The sequence below is a fragment of the Dermacentor albipictus genome, chromosome 1 (genome assembly GCF_038994185.2).
Source record: "Dermacentor albipictus isolate Rhodes 1998 colony chromosome 1, USDA_Dalb.pri_finalv2, whole genome shotgun sequence".
NCBI lineage: Eukaryota > Metazoa > Arthropoda > Arachnida > Ixodida > Ixodidae > Dermacentor > Dermacentor albipictus.
Genome location: NC_091821.1, coordinates 229,263,631 through 229,287,250, shown reverse-complemented (window position 1 = coordinate 229,287,250; position 23,620 = coordinate 229,263,631). Strand labels below are relative to the sequence as shown.

The following is a 23,620-nucleotide window of genomic DNA, read 5'->3' as shown; positions in this document are numbered from 1 at the left end:
TTGGAGAGGCTATCATAAACAGTATATTTATGGAGTTTAGCAACAGACTCGAATGAGCAATCAGTTTTGAAACATTTGCCCGTGCTTCGTGCCTGTAGATTTGCACATAAGACAATGTTTTGCTTTGCACTTATGGCTGGTTTCACCAATCCCCTTCAGCCTGTAATGCATTTTTGTGCAAGCAGAGTTAATAAAAATATGAAATAGAACTTCAGCAGTTTTGTCCATACAGCTTCTTGGTTGGTGTGGCAATGTTCAATAGGCCTTTGTTTTCAACTGAACTCTTGTTCTAAGAAATGATGCTAGCAAAGTTGAGATCTATATGCTTGCATTTATGCTCCATCAGAATCTGATAGTTTTATTCATGTTGAAAGGCAAAATGCAGTACCATATACCATTACAGTGCCTCGGCGACACAATAACAGCATGGACAGCGTTAATTGAATGGTGGAAATTACTGTGGAAAACTGCTTGACAACTCAATGAACAAGTCATAATTACATAAGTAAACTTCTTCCTTGAACTTCTGGTTCTGGGTTCTTTCATTGTTCATACACTCGACACACTCACTTTTCAGCACACAAATCCTTTAGCTTGGTTGTAGAAAAAATGTAGTATGGAAGGAGGGACAAAACCTGCCTTGGATTGAAGTTTCCTTTGATAGAAAGTGTAAACTGCCAGCACAGCTTATGAAGGGAAAAACCCATTGTAAATGTTTGCCATTCTAAGCAAAGCTTGTACTCTGTATAAAGGGAGTTCTCACACCCTTTGGAAGTCCTAGGGGTCTGTTTTGTCACTTCCCAACATCTACCCAATAATTTGCAGATGCTTCACCATACCTGATGCAATTAATTCTCTACACCCTTGCCTTTTGATATGCATCACTGTATCTGAGCTTTGTATGGAGATACATTTTTTCTTTAAAATAAATAAATAAGGACAGACACTAAAATCGTTCTCAGTCAAAAGGCCCAGAGGCAATGTTCAGAAAATGTTTATTGATTTGGGCCCCTCCTAGCTGACCTCCAATGTGGAGATGGTAAAACACAACATGAGAAGTAAAAATTACTGATGACTGGCTAAAATACCAGGCAAAGAATTCATCATCATCATCAGCCTGGTTACGCCCACTGCAGGGCAAAGGCCTCTCCCATACTTCTCCAACTACCCCAGTCATGTACTAATTGTGGCCATGTCGTCCCTGCAAACTTCTTAATCTCATCCGCCCACCTAACTTTCTGCCGCCCCCTGCTAACCCTTAATGACCATCAGTTATCTTCCCTCCTCATTACATGTCCTGCCCATGCCCATTTCTTTTTCTTGATTTCAACTAAGATGTCATTAACTTGCGTTTGCTCCCTCACCCAACCTGCTCTTTTCTTATCCCTTAACGTTACACCCATCATTCTTCTTTCCATAGCTCGTTGCTATAGAATTATTTGTTGCCTATTCAAGTGAGGCATGTGCAAGGTAACTTTTACATTATAACCATTGATTATTACGTTCCAAAACAAATTTGGGGCTTCAACATAGGCTGCACTGCTGGGTGTTGTGACACCAACCAAGCCGCTGCACTCTTGCCTTTGTCGGCTTTCACAGTTGCTGCGTGAAAATAATTTCTCTACTCTTCACTGTAAAGAAACACTGCAGCTAGCTGATGCTTGCTATTATTACGTTTCTTGTGGCATTCATTAGGTAGCGCCATGCAAAATATGAATCTTGATTTTATCTGAAGGCTGTTGCAGGGGTGTTTAGCTCATTAAATATGTGCAGATCCTGTTAACAGTATTATGTGTAGTATATAGGCGATAAAGACTTTGTTTTGTATAGGCACAACACTGTTGGCACTGTGCTGTATAATGGGAACGTGAACTTTAAAATTGCGATGATTAAATGTGGGCAGTACGCAGAAATTGAAATTGTCTTGCATTTGCCTTGACTGTTCACAATCGGCATCATATTTTCTTCAATGTCCACTTTTGTTCTAGGAGCTGTCCCTGTCACTTTGTGATGATGAAAGCTGCAAACCAAATGACCAATTTGAGGAAGAGAAATGTCTGCATCATGGTGAGTTACTTAATCCGGGAGGCGAAAGCACGTGACATGTCAAGATATAGTCAAACCTCATTATACCGAAATAGGATATAACAAAGTAACGAATATAACAAATTAAGTAAGATTTCCCTTGAAATACCCATACAGGTTCATAGTGCAGTACATGCAATAATGGATATAATGAAGTAAATGCGGCTCCCCCTTCAACTTCATTTTAACAAGGTTCTACTGTAGTGAAACATGATTGAGATGGCAGGCAGAAGTAAATCAAGCATGCTCCCTGCAATTCAGTATCAATTCATAACCTCTAGATTGGAGCACCATGACTTGAATGCAACACTGTAAGCCAACTTTAATATCTCCTGTCATACTACGGAAATTACTGAAGGTAGTAAATTGCTTGGCCGCATCATCGTGCTGCTTTTGCGTTCATATTTTCTGAAGACAACTTCTTAATCAACTAGGTACCCATTTTTCCTTCTGCCCCATGCTTTTGTTGCCACATGCTTCTAGAGTATTCACGGGTGAATACAACTAAGAGCATAAAGAAATGTCAAATTTTCTTGAATTAAAAGTGCACTCCATAATTTTTCTGCAGTTGTCACGGCAGTAATGCTCACAGCAGTGGCTCATTGGGTATTGTGTTTGCTGCTAAGCATGAGGTAGTGGGTTTGATTTCCAGCCGCAGTGCTTTAGTTGCATTAGGACAACGGTGGAATGCAAAAGTGCTTGTGTGCCAATTTAGGTCACATTAAGAACCGCAACTGAACACAATAAATTTCGAAGCATTCTATATCCCCAGGGTTGCTGTCTTGTTAAATCCCATGAGTCAATACTAACAATAATGCCAAGGGATGGGAACAGTGTGATATTAGCTTGTGTCAGCATATGAGTCTTACCCCCATATTCAGAAATGTGCCTTAACTGGAAGCCCATGCTTGACTTGTGGTCAATATAACGCCTAGCATGAACAAGCCCAAGACGCTCATTGCCTTTCTTAGGGTATGTTTACATCAGGCATCCTTGACCAAGTCAAGCATTGGCTTCAACATTGAGGCTGAAAGTTGGGCAAGTTAGTTTATGTTCATGGTGAAAAGCCGTGCAAATTGAACATGGACAGAAGAAACACACAAACGAGCATTGAAAACAAACAGCACCCCTACGATGAACGGCAGTACATGTGCAGAGAAAGGATGTATTACCAGCTCAAAGCTTATCACGTGGCATGGGGGGGGGGCAATGAAGTGTAATAGTACTGTGGAACAAATTATTGTATGTCTAAAGAGGCTGCTTATTTCTCAGTGAGGGCGATGGACAGCTGACTTATGCACAGGTCGCCATTTTTGCTCATGTGAAAAGCTTCCACGATTTTGCATGTGACTTGGTCACGGTGGGTACACAAAACCTGTTTCATTAAAATTTTTTTCAGACGGCAGCACAGGCAGCACAGAAAAGGTGACTACAGCATCATTGACTGAGGATGACGAGCGACCAGAGAAAGCTGAGGAAGAGAGGAGTGAGAAGGAGGAACGAGGAGAAAGTCTTAACGCGACGGTTAGTTCTGGCCAGATACCTTAGAGTTAGCGTTACTTTAAAATGTTATATTCTTCTTATCACATGAATGCAAATGTGTTATATGTATTAATGCCAGTACCTTTCGAAAATAGGATGACACTCGCATCGGTCCGCCTGACTACCATCTGTGTATTTATGGTCCATACCATAGACACCTGTTCGACTTCGTCTAACACAACAAATTGTGCATTTAAATGAGTTTCTTTGCACTCCCCTCCTGAAGTGATAGTGAACCCCATAATTATGGTATAGAGCCTCTCTTGCTTATGTGCACAACAAATTGTTAATTATAGCATCTTTTAATGTGGCCAGTTCAAAACGCATGCCAAGTGCAGTGCAGATTTGGGCGGGAAGCCGGCCACAGGTTACTTCAATGTAAATTAAAGGTGGTGTCACATGGTATTACAGACAACTGATACACGGCGCCATTGTAGCTGTTGCAGTGGTCAGAAGTCACATTCTGACCATGTAGCCAAAGCCTTTGATCCATTCACTCTGTATATAGCACTCAAAACTGGTTAACCGTGGCACTTTGTTTCCTCTTATTTTTAAAGGCAAAGTGCCCCTCTCACTTTTCCGGTTATCCTGTGCTCAATGCATTCAGTTTTCGGTCTCACGGTTGTAATGTGACATGCAATCTGCGTCTACAACAGCAGGCTGCCATCTGCATGCATGAGTTGTGTGTTGTACTACAGCGTTACTAACTCTAGTAGCCATGACTTTACCCGAGGCCTGCTTCATGCTTGAAGACACGCAGTTGAATGAAATGAAAAATGATTTGTTGTGCTCATTAATAATTAGGCCTCATACCCTAATTATGGAGCCCATGGCTATCTATTAAAAGAAGAAAGAAAAAAGAAAACCTATGACAAATTTTGTTCATACTCCTTCAAAATTTGTTTCATTCATGTCTTGCTATATATCTCGGGTGCCTGTCAGATGGCATGCACCACTGTACCTAAAAGCTTTGAGAATCTTTATTATGTTCACTGTATTTTATATACATTCAACATTGATGTTTTCATTTTTCATTTATTGCATGCATATCCAGCATTGCTAGGAGGATATAATACCGAGGCTGAGCTGTCTGTGCATTCAAGTCTACATCATAATACACGGAACATTTCATTGTGATGTCAGTATTAATATCATACCTGATTATGCAGTAATTACTAAAGATACAAACAGAATCAGGCAAATGTTGCAGAAAAATGTACTGTTCTAAATTGTAGCTTTATTTATATTGATATACATGATTAAGAACTGTGACTGGGGAAGGGAAAGTGACCACCTAAAGATCTTGAATTGCAACATCTTGGCTTATCAACAGGTGGGAGAAGATACACATCAATTAGCAACACGTGGTAAGCATGCGCACAATTTAAAATAGCAAACATAAATCTAAAAGTAGTGTGCAGTGCACAACAAAAATGTCAAAAGTCGCAGCTAAAGAAGAAAAATGTTCATTACAGCAATATACCTGCTGTAGATGATCAAAAGATATTTTTTGGCTTAGGCAATGCTCCAGAAAAACTGCTCTCTATACAATTTGCTGCAGTTAGTTTTTCATATACAGACATTAAGAAGTAAGAAAATACTGTTTCCTGCAACTATTATGCTATTCGGGTTGGTGATAAAGGGGCTGAAAAAGTCTAGAAATGCCTAAACATTTAATATGGTTTAGATGAGTGTAAGCTTATACCACAAGTGGTAGCCTATGACTAGAAACCGATGTAAAGTCTCCAAGTGCCTTATGTTTTGCATGAATGGTTGCTACCGTCTCGTATGTTTCCCCATTTGTCAGCATGGACAACTGAATCTGTGGTGACAAGTGACTGGGTGTAACCATAGGTCTCAATAGGACCCTGAAAGAGGAGTTGGGACACGTCAGCTGTGTGTCAAGTTTCAAATTTAATCTGCCGTACATTAGACGGTGCTGGCATGTGCTGGGCAGAGCACCAACACTCTTGCGAATGAGACCTTCTGCAGCTGGGGATTTGACATGATGCCATTCCTGCTGTTGCTACAAGTCATTACATGCTTTCTTTTTTTTTTCCTTTTTTCTTTTTTTTTGGTAATTGTTGTTTGCGTGTTTACATGTACACAGAATTGTTTTTTATCCTTTGTAATAAATGTGCACACAGTTGCTGAATCTCTAATAATAATGATAATAATAAGAATAAAAATAGGAAGATAATGCACTTTTTGAAAAGGATTTGGAGTGATAATTAAATAGAAGCAGAGAAGTAATAAATACACTTGATGTCTTTTCATACATACAGGATGTTTCTTGCAATAAATCCCACCATGGTGAAGAGAAACAGGAGTTTTCCTTTACACTCTACGATTTCAATGGTCATGGCAAGGTAACAAAAGATGTGAGTGGGCCAGTTGTTTCCGTGCTTTTACTTTATGCTTTTATGCCCTATGAGGTGGCTCAGTGGCTATGACGTTCTGCTGTTGACCATGAGGTCACAGATTCGATTTGACTGTGTTTCAATGGGGACAAGATGCGAGAATGCTTGTGTGCTTAAATAGGTGCATGTTAAAAAAACACAAGTGGTGAAAATTCATCCAGAACCCTCCACTACAACACCCCCCATAACTGACTGTGCAGTTTCAAGACATTAAACCCCACAATTAATACTTTTATGTTTTTACTTTTAACTTCATAAGCAGCTCTTGTTTCCAGCTGCGCTATGACCTAAATGAACTATTAAATATGAATGCGGAATCAGTTTAGATTGATAAGGTGTTCTTTTAAAATTATATTTTTGTTGATTTCATGGTAAGAGTTGAATAATAGAAGAGAAAATTAAGGATAAATTTCCATTTCTTGAATTTCACGCTGGAGTCTCCATGCCGATACACCAATGTGACCTTTTGTATTTCAAATTATTTTCTCGCATTTAGGCTAGTGTGGTGCAGTAGAAGTTCTATAACTTTGTTAAGTCTTTGGCTCCATTAGAATACATTGTAATCCACTTTTACGAATAAACAATTAACTCGACACGAGAAGATGCCATCAAAATCCATGCATCATGGCGAGCTGGTGTGGAAACTTCAAGGCAGTGTCACTTTTCATCTAATTTTTGGGGCTTTTTTGGTGCTGTAGAAGCGTAATTTACTAATACAGCTCAACTTTTCTCTTTAGTGTCTCTTTAAAAGCAGATGCTCTTATAGTGAATATTACCAGTTCTGTATTGTGATTTCATGCATCTTAGGCACTGCCACCCTTTATAAATTTTAGCACTTCTATACATTCTCAGTGTTTTGAAGTTTGTTTCTTGAGAACATCTAAGTAATGGTTTGTAAACCTGCTAATGAATATTCTAACCAGTATTCATCAGCTGTTACATTGGGTTGTTACATTTCATATTGTACACATTGTGGTTCTATCATTGAACAGCTTTAATTGTGCACTGTCACAATCAGCTTGTGCCAAATGGTACTAGGCAGTGCATAGATTTCAAGCTTGTTTGCATGCGTGCATGTGCAGTGGACCATTTGTTTGCTGATGCCTGCAACTGGGTGTTCTAATGTATGCATAATGTTGGGGGAGCTTGTGTGTAAAACTATTTTGGTTTTATTTTTAGGACATTGCAAGCCTTGTCCGCTCAATTTATGATGCACTGGGAAAGAAGAGCCTGCCAAAGTCGGGTAGTCGAACCATCAAGGTGCGACTTGCCATTGGGCCAGATGAGGACAGCTGCCCAGTGCAAACTCGACCACTTTCAGAGTCTTCAGCACGCAGCAGTGCTCCAACAGCTTGCACATTGCTCACAGATGAACCACCTCCTAGTCGCAGAGCACCAGAGAGCCTTTCAGTTCCTGTGCACAGAAAGTTTCCACCTCAGGTTGGCAATTTCTTTTGATACCTATTGACTTCTTTTCCTACTGACTGGCCAAATACTGGCGACTTTTATTTATTTTATTTATTATTTATTTTATTATTTATATTTGCAGTGCATACACACACACAACGTACATTACTGTTACATAGTTACGACACACGTGGTGTGTCTTACCGTATACAACAGCACGCAGTTCGAAGGTTGAAACATGAATCTTAATTGCTTCTGTCTCGGAGCATGTATATACGAAACAGAGAGGGGCAAGGGGAAAGGGAGAACAAGGGAAAGTTATCAAACTATAATCGCACACGCCGTCGGCGCTTGCAAGGCAGTCTGATTTCGGCTGACGTCACTTTACAACAATTACCTTTGTACCGGGAATCTCAAATTTAAGCACCATTTAGAAGCTTCATGGGTCAAATGCAGCCCGCAGGATGTATGCTGACTGTTACTCCACACCTTGCAAGTTGTATTGAGTGCCAAGCTCAAGAGAACATGTTGAAGGCAATGGCACCAGTTTCTGTTTCATGTGCACATAACTCTAATATTATTCCATGTCTGATAAGTATTACTGAAAAAAAAAGGAAGCTTATGTTCTCTGAAAACAAGCCCCTGGGTGTTATATTGAAAGTTCAGAGAACCGCTATGTTATAAACTGACTCTGCTAGTTTCTTGCACATTAACCAAGCCAATTGAAGCCAGTGCAAAGCATTGTGGTAGGTATTTCTTTTTGAAAATCTTAAGCTTTGAGTAGCACAGGCATTGAGACTGAAATAATGGAAATGTACATATCAGTCTCATTGGGTTTTCGCAGGCAGAAAATGTTCCCTCGGCAGGAAACAGGTGCAAACACCCATCTGGTGGAGTGCCACCATCACCATTGGGAAGTCGCTCACGGAGGGTTAAGCCTCGTGTTCATCAGCGACATGAGCTGCTACAATGGCTGAAAGAGAGCACAGAGAAGGCTTGCCATCAGTCATCTGCTGCAGAAGACAACAGGTAAGGATGTGTGTGACTACTGGCAAATTAAATGCATCATACCCCCAAATTTGCAAGAAAATTTAAAGCTCAAGTGTAGTTGCTGTCTGGACATGTTTGTGTAGCATGTTTGGTATAAAGCATTATGCATGATAGTTAAGTGGTAGCAACTTATATTAAACCAATAACTCACTGTCGCGAGTATATCGTCATACCTGCCAACTCTCCTTAACTTCTTGTGAAGTTTACAAATTTGGACTTCTACAATATTGCAAATGTCACATCAACTTTTATGAAAAATAGATGGTTATAAAAAAGTTTTAAAGGTTCAAAGGATGGGGCAGAACAAGATTGCAAAAAAATGCACACAAGATAGAAATTGTGATAGAACATGTGCTCCCTTTTATGGTAGTGCAGGACACCATGTTACAGAGGGGTACTTGTTCAAGGGATCTTATTTAGACGAGTTCCTGAAGCAGTTGAAATCAGTAACTGCAAATTTGCTGAAAGAGTCACTGTGATGTAAAAGATGTGTTGCTTCTCAGTCACTGCCGTTTCTGTTTTGCCGATGCTTGTGTGCTGTGCCTAAGGTGAACCATTGTAAATAAAGTTCATATGTATCCCAGAAATTGTGTGCGCTCAGGGAAAAAAGAAAAGAAAAGAAAGAAAAGGAAATGTTTCAGTTTTGTCCGAAAGGCGAAGCATTGATTGCGATAGCAAATTAGTAGACAGCTATACGAGGTAAGGATAGTAGATTTATCAGTTGTATAAACTTGCAAACATTCGCGTACTAACTAAATTAACAAACATGGTGCCACACGTGCGCAAGAAAACATGCACACATCTCGCTCTGTGACCGCACACACTCACTGTCAAAATGTTGGAGTGAGAAAGCGTGGCAGCTGCAGTGAGTGAATTGACCTTCATGCTGCCTGTCAATTCAGCGCGACCTGAGCGGCAAGTACACAGCACACACGAAGCTATCAGCATTCTGCACACTCTGTTCCCATCGCAGATTGCTTTCAAGATAGGATCTGCACGGCCACATCATACGTAGCTGCCGCTGGAGTAGAACTCCCCGTTTCGGTGCCTTGCGCCTGCCAGAAGATGGTGCGCCTCCTCCCTGCTTTCCTCCTTTGCACGTGTGAGATTGCACGTGCCATCGTCGGCTCACCCTAGCACTCTTTCACTCGCACATACAGCATACAGCGACAATGTTATCGCCCTTGGACTTTATACAGAACATCACAGCGACGGCAGAAATGCACCTCAAGTGTCCATATAATTGCAATCACAATAAAAACTACAAAACACTTCCTGCTACACTCCCCTCCCTCTTATCATGTCATTAGGATTTTTACTAAGTTTTAAGTTCACAGGTTGGTAGGTATGCATTGTGAAATCTTGTGACTTTTTTTTTTTTTTTGCTTGGTGTTAACAAGTAATGTTTGGTCTGCATGAACCTGCTTTGTAATCAAACACGTGGGTGTTTAGCGAGTTCTGCTTTTGCTTTGTAGTGTGTTGTGCCTAGGTCATATAAGGAATTAATTGCAGTCAAACACAGTATACTAAACCTCAGAATAATGAAATCCACAGTGCACCAAAGATTTTCTTTTTATTTCCCAATCTTAGTTCCATTGAAAACCATGTATTTTCTCCCTCAATTCAAAGTTTTCTTCCGCAGTTTCGATTTAATGAAGTCCATGTGCACTGCATATACAGGGTGTTTCACGCAACTTTGGATCTTTAAAGGTGGCCAGCTGCAGCTCAACGAAACCAACAGCATATGGCTTTCCGTCATGTGGTGTTCCTTAGAATATTTTTTATATTCTACTTAATTAGTTAATTAACCATGACGAATTATTCAAAATGTTTATTATTCACTTTAGGGCCAAGTGCGTTTCATTGCATTGTAGAGAGGAATCAGAGACGACCGATCCAATTTTTTGTGGCAGTGTACATGCTTCATGGTGATTTTGTTAGCATTTAAAGAAAGCCCACGAAATATGTAATAAAACCATCTGACTGAACTCATGCGCTATGATATTGCAGCGCTCTCAACTGCTCCTCATGCGAAAAAACCTTGTGTACAGACCTAGGCAAAGTGAGCGGCCGCAGCTCTGGGCATCGGCTTCACAGTGCATCAGCATCTTTGGCGGTAGCACACGGAAAGGGAAGCGCCATCAACCTTGATAAGTGATAGGCTCGATAGACGGTTGAGAGTGCTGCAATACGATAGTACACGAGTGCGGTCACGTGGTTTTATTTCATTTTTCGTGGGCTTTCTTTAAACACTGAAAAAAATTGCCACGCAGCATGTATGTTGCCACAAAAATTTGGATTGATCGTTTCTGAACACTCTCTACAATGCAACGAAACGCACATGGCCCTAAAGGGAATACTAAACATTTTGCATAATTCACCTTGGCTAACTAATTAAGCAGAATGTAAAGAATACTCTTGAAGAGCGCCACATGACGGCAAACCATATGCTGTAGATTTCGTTCAGCAGCTGTTGACCACTTTTTAAAAACCCTTGGTTCAAGTTACGTGAAACACCCTGTATAAACTTACAGCTTTTGTGACAAGCGAAAGAAATACATCTCCAGAAAAATAATTCACCATTTGCATGTGTCCTGTGGCATGCGAACATTGCCAGCGAGCCATGAAAAACACCAATGAACTAATATCACCTGTCCTCACGTGCACGTGTGTTTTCGCTAGGTTACGAACCACCATTTTGCTAGTAGACCTCTGATCGCATTGGCGCCGGTTTACACGCTTTCATTAGCCGCACTCTTCATTGGGTTCCCTTTGCAAGATCTGAAGCGTTGCAACAATGTCGGATAAAAAAATGTTGGTAGTATGAACACCTGTGTGTCAATACAATATAGTTGTATTATTAAGGTAGCTCTATCGTTTATAAAATGTGTCGATGAGATATACTATGACATCCATCTCCATTCTAGCAAATTCAAAGGGGTAGTTAGCGCACACTGCCTCCTTGTTTTTATTCAAATTTCGCAGCAAGATTGCATTTTTAAAGTATGCATTGTTTCACTTGAACACTCAACATTTTTATCTATACAGCACGTACAAAAAAAAAAGTTAGGCCACCATCGTAAGCACACTCGCCATCGTGAAAGTGAGCTTCTGTGGGTTGGTAGAGTTTCGCTGCCTGCCAAGTACAAACCAGTAAATGATTCTAGTTCTTTTATTGAACGATGCAGACCAAAAAATGCTGTATTGGTGCAAAGTCTGGGTAAAGACAGAGCAGTGATAAGTGCTAAGTCTTTTGAAATAGTTAGAACAAGAATGCAGGCCACCACAAGTCTGCAAACACTGTTACGAACGATAACAGGCTGAGACGTCCGTCGCAACCTTTATTACCGTACTCCGCTACTCTCCCAGCACGCCATCCATCCACGCACACCATATACCATTCGACACTTCAGGTCACCCGCCATCTTCCTTCCTCTCTCACTGCCACCCTCATGCCACTGCATTTGCACCACCGCACTCAGACCACCTGGTCCATCCCCTGGCAACTACAGTCAACCACGCGCAGCCTCTGAGAACCACACCTTGCCTCGCCTCACCTGGATCTCTCTGTCTGCTTACGCTGCCACTCTCTCTTCACAACACGCAGTGCACGCAATGAGTGAATGAGCATCAAGTGCTTGCGAGCTTTCTATGTGTGGTGTTGACAAGGTCTTTTGCATTTTTCTCTTTCTTTAAACCGACGACTGCTCTATATATCGCAAAAAATTATAAGTTTGCATCTGTTTGGAATCAAGCAAGAAAAAGCCCATAACAAAGCACCTTATCTGCTTCTTCTCAGCCCTGCTGATATTCTGCATCCATTCTTCCTGCTGTTGTTTTTCTATTGGAAAGCTGTAAAATCCTATGCCTTTATGCCTCTTGCTATTGTTAAAGCATGCTGACACACAGCACATGAAGCTCGAATCACTCTATAAAAAAAACGCCTAATGTTCAGCTGAAATGCTGATACAAAGGCTAACGAGGGCAGAGACCAGCAGCGACGGGGACTTCTGGGCCCACAATGCACCGTACAGGCATGTTGCAGCATTAGTGTAGTGAAACTGCTTGTGATATCAGTTGATTGTTGAGCAAGGACAAAATTCACTTCTGTTCATAATTTCTGCTCGTGGATATGCTATGAAACACGTTAGCAGCCAGTCGGAACATAAAAACTAACATAAAAAGGTAGCTTGCAAGTACTTCAACAACACTGAAAGCAATCTGCGTTGTTTCAGTGCAATTATTCCATTGGCCTCGCCATTATTGCGAATGATGTTACTGTAATCTTGTCCACACCAATCACCACATCACGGCAAACAAACGGCGTCTTGGCATTGGCAGGTGGTGATGATGCTGGTACACGTGTTTGCATGGTGTTATTCGATGGTAGTTGCTAGCACTAGGTGCAGTCCACACTGAAGCTTTGCTCTCGATCTGATCTCTACTACACACGCTGGTACTTTTGATCCTGTAATTATTGCTCGGTTTCTTGAGAGATATTGTTTATAAATGCTTACGGTAAAGTTTCTACCCACAAAGACTGTATAGTGTAGCCAGTGACTGGTCAAGAATGCAGCAGTAAATGCTTCTCAAAGGGAATGTACTCATGCACTACCAAATAGCCTTGTCCTAACTCACTGTCCTTCCTTTTGTATCCATGTCTTCACCTTTGTCTAGCTCAGGCACTTTCTTGCCATGAAAATCCTCACCCTATAGGCACGAGTGATATAAACATTTACTGTGAGGTCAGTAGAGCCTTTCAGCTTTTCATAGTGTGTATTCAGCTGTGATGCGCACCCACACAAGAGGGAGGGTTGCCTAAGGGGTACTATGTACGTAGGAAATCAGTGAGATTCCTCTCATAATCACCTATTGAAGTGATACATTCAGCTGTCAGCTGTCTTCATCCCCACTAATTTTCGCTGTTCTGTGTTTGGTGCATGGCTCCAGGGTTCTCATTGTTATGGAACAACTCACAGTTTTCTCCTCCTCTTGGTGCCACTGGAATCTTTCGGGGAACTATTTTCTGAAGCACAGAGGAACAGAGGGCAGAACTATCATGCCTTTTTGAGAGGAGCCTCTCCTGCAGTCTTGTTTCATCACTGTCTACATGAACTTGTGCAGCTTTTCACTGCAAGCCTTGCACTTTTTTCCACTGCTTCAATTTGTCATACGAGGTTCTTGATTATCACAGATACTGAATGCCTAAACTCTAATTGCATTGGCTGTATGACTGAATCATATTCCAGGATGGCTTTTTTTTTAGCTGTGAAACAATGCTTTTCAAGAAAGCTTTTTGCCTACCAAATATTTGTCGAATCTGTGGTTGCGTTCTTATTGTGTGCCACTAACCTGATGCACTGGCTTACAATGTCAATACGAACTCTCATAATGTGCAGGCGATCGCAGCAGGCAGCAGCCCGCAGAGCTGAGGCCACCTCTCGGCCAGAAGCAGCACCATGCCCTTATCAGTTACTAGACCGAGGCCACGAGTGTGGAGGTGCATCTGCAAGCCCTCAGTGTGAGCGGCGTCAACACAGGCGCTCAAAGTCGCATGAAGAAGAGCCACCCTGCCGCGGCTGGCACCACCACTACCGGCACCGAGAGCGAGACTTGGAGCGCCAGCGTGCCATGCGCCAGGTGGCCAGCTGGATTGAACGCGAGCAACTCACCGGCCCACCACCCCCTCCTGCTCAGCGTCATGAGCACCACCATCTGCACGAGCATGTGCATCATCACTACCATCACTACGTTGACTGACAGTGCGCCCATGCTTTGGCTCTTGCCTGTACGTACACTGGCCGGGAGCATGATGTAGTGCGCTGACTGGGAAAGCAGGCTCTTGCTTCTCTAAACACAGACACAGTGGCAGCAAGCAGCTGACAATACGCATCCACTGCACAGCACCACAGATGTACACATCCTGACCCTGTTGACCACAGTGACAGTGAGAAAGACTGTTCTGCCATCATGGAGCCAAGCATTTGGATCTACAGCATCCCATACGTGCACAGCGTTCATCACTAACTGGACCACTGCACCGAAAGATTAGCCTGTTTGTTCTCCACACCATCAGGCCTCCAGCACAAACTCGTCCGTGGTAGTTTCATTGCCAGGGCAAGCTGTCCCCATATTTGTGGGTTTTCTACTGTGCTGAAAAATTAATTGGGCGTGCCATGAAATGAGGCTGGGAAGATGGTTTGTTCACCCCATTTCCTAGGCCTTAAAGGGTGGAACTTTGTTCCTTGAGTTAGAAAGAGTGAGGTGAAAGATAGCTAAATGAGTTAACAGGTTGTAAAAGATACATGCTGCCTGATATTTTATTTACACCCACATGTACACATCCAGAATAGGCCGTTGCAATTGTAATTTGCATGCAAGTGTTCTGTGGAGAATGTTTAGTATTTGTTAGTTTGATGCTTTTAGAGTGTGTTCAAAGTATTTTGTCACATGCCAGTAGTTGGATGCCGGTGATGGTATTAATCATAATTAGCAGAGCCAGTGTATCTGGCCCATGTTTTGATAAGCTTTGCAGGCATAAGAAATTAATAGCTCTAGCATCATTTCTTTTGCTCTGCATTGTTTGCTGATAGGTGCATCTGATTAAATGCAATAATCTACTTGGATTTCATTTGGTGCAGCTGTCAACACTTGCATACTTTTCTACATTTTTGCTCAGCAAAATGCATGGCAGGTTGCTCACGTTTTCTTCATGTATATCAGGGATGGTACTAAAATGTTTTAATCCATACAATATATGTGTACTTTTTTCCACTTTTGGCTCGCGTCCTTATAGCATTAAATTACTAAAATTCCTAGGAATGCTGCATAAATGTATAGGTGCTTGGCTAGTTGACATCATACAGCTTTCTGCAATAGCCAAGTGTCATGACGAGTGAAAAACTGCAGCATGGTTGTTGGACATGTGCCTAGTGCCCACTTCCATGAATCCTGAAAGTGTTATTAAAAGGGAAAAATTTGAGAGCGAGTGTATCGAGATGACTTGGTTGGCAGGAATATTTAATACAAGTTTCCATGCCTCGAGTGGATCTCAACTAGTTCAAATTAAATAACATAATGAGCCTGTGATTTTTATAATTTGCAATACAATTTCTTAAATTTGCTGTCCGCAAGGATGCTTACCTTTGGATTATACTAGAAGGCACTTTTGAATTTGGTAGTGTAGCCGTTAATGGAATATGAACAAAGAATTTGTGTTCAGGGCAGGGATAACTGGAGATCGCAGGGAGAGGCCTTCGTCCTGCAATAGACATAAAATAGGCTGATGATGATGATGAAGATCAGGGGGTGCACGTCTTGTACTAGGCATAAAAACATTTTTTATTTCTCAATGTGTTTATAATGCAGTAAATGTATGCTTTTGCTCACTCACTGGTAGTAAAAATTACACTGAAGGCAGACTACCAGCCTTGATTAACCAGTTTAGTGCTGAGGTTAATTTCCAGTATTATTGATGTACTGTAAAAATGAAGATGAATGAAAATTGCCGACAAGCATACTGTATTTACTCGCATAATGATCGCAGTTTTTTGTAAAAAAAATAGGCACAGATTCAGGGGTGCGATCACTACGCGGGTTAAATTTTCCGCGAAAAGAGGAACATTTTATTTTCATCCCGCATTTGCTGCTAGAGGACAACAGGACAACAAACAGGTGGCTGCCGCTGTGACAGTGCAGGACACCAAAACAAAAATGGCGGCCGGCGGAGTAAGCCGAACACACCGAACGCGTTTTTTTTTTTTTTTCTCCCAAGTACATTACATGCATTGAAACAATTTCTTCCGTATCAGTAATGAATAATATTGTTAATATCAGGAACTTCGCGGCAATAACATAGCCATGTCTCCTTTGAGGGGACAAACACAGAGATATGGCATGCTTAGCTGCCAGTGACATATAAACACGATATGCATGCTTCGAAAACTGCAGCAATTGTCTTCACTACTATCCTAATACAGCACGTTTCCGCTAAGGGTGGGTGAATGTCTTAGCTGTGTTACAAGCGTTGGCGTATGAATAGAGTACACTTTTAACGTATCGGTGTAAACATGGCTACTATCGCTGTCGCCGGCGATTGTTGCGTGCCCACGAGTGCAGACGAGAGGAATTAAAAGAAGCCTTTGTAGTTGTTTTTGACCATAATCATTAAAGAGCCTACAAATAATAAAGCCAAGGCAAGTTTGGTTGTAGCTTTTTTTTTTTTTCATCGAAGTGCGGAAAGTGATGAAAGGAATGAAATGACACATCTGCTTAAGAATGTACTTGGCACATGACATATCGCTGCGCCAAGTTCAGGGTGTGATCATTACGCGGGAAAGAAAAAGAATCGCATTTTGACGACAAAATTTAGGGGTGCGATCATTACACGAGTGCGATCATTATGCAAGTAAATACGGTAATTTGCAGTGTGGTACTGTTGAAAGCAACTTTGACGAATGTGAACCTTGAGTTGGAGGTGCAGTAAAGTCGAGCTCACTTATAACGGCCCCACTTATCATTTAGTACAGACAGGTTTTCATTGCCCAAAATAATTTGCAAGGAGTGCAGAGAAGGCTGACCACTTGCGATGACTTGGTCACCGTGCTTGGTCAGTTCGAACAGCACAGCTCACTATCATGCTTGTGTAAAAATTGCAATACATGTTTTTGCACAAAATGTTAAACCTGTACCTTGTTAGCTTCATAAAAGGATCTTACAATTACCGTATTTACTCGAAAATAGGTTGTACACGAATACAGGTTGACCACTATATATATTGAACTCGCTGAGAAGTAAAAAATTGTGATTCAAATATAAGTCCACCCATGTCTTTTTAGGAAAACAAAAGACTTTGAGCATGACATGTTTCTTTTTTGTAAGCTCAGCTACTAATTCTCGCTAGTCGATGCTACAAGCTGCATCCTTGTCAGACGCATCACAGGCTTCCTTGGCACCCAAAACAGTGTTGTCCTCAGTGCCATTGAGTGCATTGGATATGCAGCATTTCTTAAGGCCAGCCTGGATAATCTCCAGTGGGCATGATGGAGGAACTCTATTAGCTCAGTACTTTTGCTAAGTTAATGAATGTAGGTCAAGATGCTTTGGTCAGGACTATATAGGTCAATAGCTCATTTTGGGCAACATAAAAAAAGAAAAAGAAACAAAAAGGTTTACTTATATTCAAACAAACATGGTATAATGAACCCTTATAGTAAGCACTTTTTGTATTAAAAGGAGTTCGTTGTAAGCGGGCTCGACTGTAATTGGTAAAGGGCCTGTAAATATGTGCCTTGTAAAACCTGAAGGTGCTACGGCAGACAATTTTAGCACTTTGGAGTCCAAGCTTTCGTTACTGCCTGCCCTAATTGCAAGGTCTTGTACTGATATATATAGGTACATCAACACACCACTGCCAAAAACTTATTTTCTGTGCCTCCTAGCCAAAGAAAAAGAAAATGAAGATATGCTTCCTGACAAAGTTTGCAGTCTTGAGTGACTCCTTTCGAGGATCTAGTGCACATGTAGCAAAGAGAATTGATATTAATCTAACCCTGGATGATAACCTGCTGAGGAACGCTCTGTTTTAGAATATTTGTTGCTGTTGGGCATTACGACACTGTTCTCTATTTAAAAGCTAGTCCTGTTTGGTATTTGGGATGATGGCCTTGATGCTTTTGTTTCGGGTTGTGCGTTCTGAACTGTTCTAACATCTCGTTTTAAAATGAGACACTGACAGTGCTAGTATATTTTAATCACAAAAGCAAATAATTGTAATTAATCATTGACCAACCTTTTTCATGTCTGGAATATTGACTGATTAAAATTTATATCAGGCTTCACTTGTGCTATTTAAAACTCTTCACTTGAGCAGAAGATTTTCAAATTTACTTTCATTTTGTGCTTTATGAATCAAATGAAAACCCAACCACTGTCACAGCAAATCTGGAAACTGTTTAGGCTGCTTGTAGGACGACCATTTTCCACAAATTAGGAGCTGTTGTCTTGTCTTAAGAGGAAGCTTTAGCTCGGGCCCAACTCCGACGCGGCCTATTCAAGTACATATAAAACGCAAGAACATTTTCCGAGATCACCCCCGGACCGATTTTAATGAAATTAGTTGCATTTGAGAGAGAAAGTTAAATTCTAGTGACTGTTGGAAGCGGAATTTCGATTTAGGGTTTGAATTTCATTGCAAGAATTTTCAAAAATGCGAAAGTTTGAAAAAAATAGAACCACGAAGTTTACGAACTCATAGCTCTGCATCAAGAACAGATATCGTAGTTCTGTGAATGGCACCTATTAGATTATGGAAAGCGGACAAATTCAATATGTAATTTTACATCTTACGTGAATTTGTTACGTTATTTACAAGGGTTCTACAAAAGCTGTATTTCCACATAACAAAATTTTCTTGGCATTCATGTGTAACATATCAATTTTGTCCGCTTTAGATATTCTATTAGATGCAATTCACAGAATTGCATTATCATTTTGGGTTGCTGAAATATAGAATTGTAAACTTGAAACTTTTGTTTCTTGAAAATTTTCAAATTTTGCCAATTTTAATAAAAACTCTACGACCTAAATCAAAAATTCGAAACCAACAGTCACTAGATTTTAAGTTTTTCTTTTAAATGCAACAAACCTCATGAAATTTGGTGCAGTGGTCGCCGAGGAAAACGAATTCTCCTTTTACATGTATTTAGGTAGGAGCACCCGACCTAAAGCTTCCTCTTAAGAGGGTGCAGTGTACAAGCGGGGATAATGAAAATTCATTTATAAAACGGTATGCTGCTTGACATGTAGGCTTGCGTCTGCTCTATTGTGTGTTGTAAACAAATTGGCAAGGAAATGGTAAATATAAATTAATCTGAAAGAATCAACAGTAGGCACCCCTGTGATTATGTCACTGCTACCAACTTGTCGTCTGCTATTCTGGATCATTATAGCATGATACAATGCTTGTAACAGAAGACTTCCTTTAAAATGAACTTGAACGGACTGTGTTCATTACACATTTGGTATGATGCAAGTTTGCTGCATCTGCCGGAAACCAAACAAAGGTTTCAAAACATTTGTGCTTATCCCAAAAATTGAGCTTAAGGAGAGGCTATTGGATATGCATTCTTCATAGAACACCGTTTTTCTTTTTTTTTATGGATGTAAGTTTTCATGGATGGATATAAATTGTTCTCAAAAGAAGTGTTTCATCAGACTGTGTGTGCTTTGTAATTTTACAAGGAAACTTGTTTCAACCATGTGATGAAAAGTTGGGAAAACATTAGTTATGCTTTGGCACTGCTTGATAATGGCAATCTTCCTTGACTTTGAGATTTCTTAAAAGATGCTGCGACTAGATAGTAGGATTTCACCAGTGAGTCTTGTATACTGTGTGCATGTAGTACATTAAAGTAACCCAAATAATTGTGAGCTTTTCATTATGCCTTTGTGCAGATGGAAAAACCTTATTTATGTGACCGTGTTTAGTACAGCATTTTACAAGCATTCCTATGTATAGGTAGCATGTTTCGAGGGACCATATTCTTTTTATATTGTTTGGCACATGCAGAAGCTTGTAAATGTAAGATGGACATGCTCTGTTGTAGAAAGCTAAACATAATTCTACAAGATAGTTTGGCCCTGTATATTCTAAAAACTGCTGACTATATTATGTAACTCATTTCCTCTCTCAGTGGAAATCATTTAATATGCGGTACATGTTGTGCATTAATGCCCTGCATTGTGGACTACATCTGTGCTTCAGTGCTTTGTGCAGGATTTGGTGATATTGCATCGAATGTGTGTTGATATCTGCACTCCTATCGCCCACATGAGGAAAAAAAGAAAAAAAAACCTCACTGAAGAATCTGTTTTTACAGACTTCTTTCTAATATGTGTATTAGGTGCATTGTTGCGTACAGCGGGCTGTGGCAGTTATATGTGAAGAGTGGCCTAATTGTTTATTACATTTATAGTTGTATACCATTCAAATTGCACATTGCCGTGTGCTGCTAAGTTTTGATTTGAATTGAAGAAAAATTGAGGTATTTTTATTTCTATTACATGAGTAATGCAGATGGACTGAAAGAGCATGGACGTCATACTCAGTAACATATGTACTACTTAGGAAGTGGAAGGTAATTCTTCAAATCTTCACATGAGTACTTGATGGGTCAGTTTTTATACCTGAAAGTGTATCACTGGGATTTTTAAGGTTATACTTCACTACTGTCAAAGTATTCGCCAACTTTTATTACAAAGATAGAAAAATTACATTGTAGCAGTTACGGTAGTGGTGTATTGTGACACTCGCTTTGCTAGATCTTGTTAAACCTGTCCAGTCTTCCGTTGCTTTTCTTCATTGACTTAAAAGTAAATGAAGTAGTGCATAATTGGAAGAAAGCTGCCAATGATGAGCCTTTCTGCAGTGCAGGAATAACCAGTCATTTGTCTTTTAGACTATTGCTGCCAATTGCTCAGGTAGGCATTTATATTTATAAATTAACCTCGTGAATTCCCCCTAATTTGGAGCAGCCCATGAAACGGCTTTTACAGAGGAATGATTAGCATCTGCATGAACGTATGCTATGAAGCTAGACAGTAAGGCTGCACAGTTCCCTTGGTTTCCACTCTTGGGTGCTTTGTAGTTTACTGGTTAGTTTAATTGGTATAATAACCAAGTAGTGGAAATTACTTAAAAAGGCAGAAATACTGCAAAACTTTTATTTTTAACTGAATGACTATGAGTTGTTAAATATACCCTCATATAAAATAGGTTATTGCCTTTATTATGCACTGCTAAATGCACCCCTTCAAATGCCTGCCTGCTTGCTTCTGTAAATTCATGGCAATAAAACATAAACATTTTCCTTTTATCTTTATATCAGTCTCCTTCCTACCCTGCACATTTATCCTGATTGCACTAAATACTCGGTTGTTAACATTTTCAGCTTGTACATAAACTGCTCAAGGAGTCTCAGGGATCATAGAAATAAGAACGGGGCAAACATTCTGAAATTTTTTGCATTTGTTGTGTATAAAGTGTGGACATTTTTGCTATTATATAAATATATACATATACAGATATTGTAATGCCATGCTGTGACGGTGCATTGATATTAGATGCACCTGTGTTATTCTGCCATAATTTCAACCTGTGGATTGTGTGTAAGTTATTTTGTACATAAAATTCCATACCTCAAGCCAAATGTCATGTCAATGCTGCATTGAGGGCATTGGTCACACCAAGGACCTCAGTAAGGGCTATTGCACCACTTTGGACATTTGTAAGTCACAAGTGGGGAGCAAGCCTCATTGTACTGAGTGTGCTGAATAAATGTTATAACTTCGAATCAAATTTAGTGGGCAATTGTCATTTCATTGGTTGTAGTATATAATCTCTTGTGGTGATATTTACTGACTGCCATTTCTGTGCAGTCAACGTTTTAACATTGCTTATAAATTCTTTGTCAAAAGCTGTTTGCCCGAGTAGAGATACTAAGAAGTGGATTAGACTGACTCTCCTAAATTTTGATTTGGTGACGTCTCAAAATGATGTGCTTTCGACATGTTATTACAACTGAAATGCGTGCACTTTTCAAATGTGCATATATCGTCCTGCGTGTTTATTTTGACAGCCTTAATAAATTCTTAGTGTTTGCCACTGGCTTCTCGGTGCTCAAACTTGGCACAGAAATAGCATATTGTGGCCTAGTCTGCCTAACAATGCATTTGGCATCAATATTTTTTTGGTTTCACAGTACTCAAATATAAAATTAGCATTGCAGAATAAAGCTTTGCCTGGCAACACTGCTCTTGAAACAACTGAGTGATTGCAGGGATGGATGTGCTGTGCTAATTGTGCCATATTGCGCCCAACCATCGCGCTGCGCCAACTTGCCCCAAAACACTTAAATTTTGAATGAAGTTGCCAAATTTAGCAGGATGTGCATGTTCGGTGGCAACCACACAGTCATAGATGTGCGTGGGCTAGTGCCTAGCCCTGCAATCCAAGCCTAAGCAATTCATTTCAGCGTCAGTGTCTTTGGAGTGTGGGTTTGTTTGGACGCAAAATTGTAACTAGGCCACAAGAAAATGAAAGCCATCTTGTTCTATACAGTGCATTACTAATGTTTTATAAAGGTTTTATGCACTAGCGTATATGCGGACCAGCTAAAGATTATTTGAACTGGCGCTCATTTCATGGATCGTGGGGCGTTCAGGGAGGAAAGCTGCGCTGAATGAAAAGGTCGTACAGATTGCTCAGCATGTAGCTGATCAGTTTCGTTACATCTTTTAGCACTAGATTTTGTGCCCTGTTGCAGTAAGGTAGAAAGATGGAAAAGTTGGAAAGGATGCATACTTATTAATTCAGCATGAAAACAGTGGAAGACACCGAGTTTACTGTGTGTCCTTCAAACTCGGTGTCTTCCGTTGTTTTCATGCGAAATTATTAAGTATGCACCTTATTGATACAGCTGCATCGATTAATGGGCAAACGCTAAGTGTGTGACATTCTAAATGTATTTCACACGTGCACCACGTCCGGTTACCAGGACGATAGTGCGGCACGCTAACAAATGACCTGCTTGCTTTCATGAAACTTCTTGGTCACAAATATCATATGGTAACTGCAATCGTCACTCAAATTTGCACACAGGCTACATCATTTTCTGCGAGGCCACACCAAACAAAATTGGGCTATTGCCGCCGCAGAATGCAAGCCAAGGATGTAAAGGTTCATATTAACGCGATAACGTGAAGGGCCTCGTGTCACTGAAAATCCAGCGTCGGTGTCCAGCATCAGATGTCGTTTCAGCAAAAAGAGTTTCGAACCTCGCATACCCAACCATGCAGGCCCTCCATGTAGCGCAAGGCAATTACTGAACTAATTGAATTTTTTGAGGTAAGATATGTTGGGAAAAGTACAACTTACACACAACCTACAGACATAATAGCATCAGATTGTAATTTGAATATATGAGAAAACAATTGTTATGCGAAAACTCTGAAAAGCACAAACCCCTTTTCCAGCGTTTCTGCCATTCATAGTGTGGCCGTGGCCTCCGAGATTTGCATGCGCCGGCACATGTGAATCTCAAAGGCCATAAAGCGGT

The 23,620-nt window shown here is 40.6% G+C and overlaps 1 protein-coding gene across 5 annotated transcripts in view; it reads left to right on the top strand.

Annotated features, from left to right (window-relative positions):
- LOC139054263 (protein naked cuticle homolog 2-like) overlaps positions 1-21,385 on the top strand; it is a 48,261-nt gene extending 26,876 nt beyond the window's left edge. For all 5 annotated transcript variants that reach the window (XM_070530997.1, XM_070530998.1, XM_070531000.1 and 2 more), the window contains 6 exons: positions 1,989-2,067; positions 3,485-3,609; positions 5,913-6,008; positions 7,227-7,487; positions 8,299-8,483; positions 13,904-21,385. In XM_070530997.1, the coding sequence (XP_070387098.1) occupies positions 1,989-2,067; positions 3,485-3,609; positions 5,913-6,008; positions 7,227-7,487; positions 8,299-8,483; positions 13,904-14,264 (1,107 nt within the window). In that variant the 3' untranslated portion in view covers positions 14,265-21,385. The remainder of the gene's footprint in view (positions 1-1,988; positions 2,068-3,484; positions 3,610-5,912; positions 6,009-7,226; positions 7,488-8,298; positions 8,484-13,903) is intronic.
- The last annotated feature ends 2,235 nt before the right edge of the window (positions 21,386-23,620 follow it).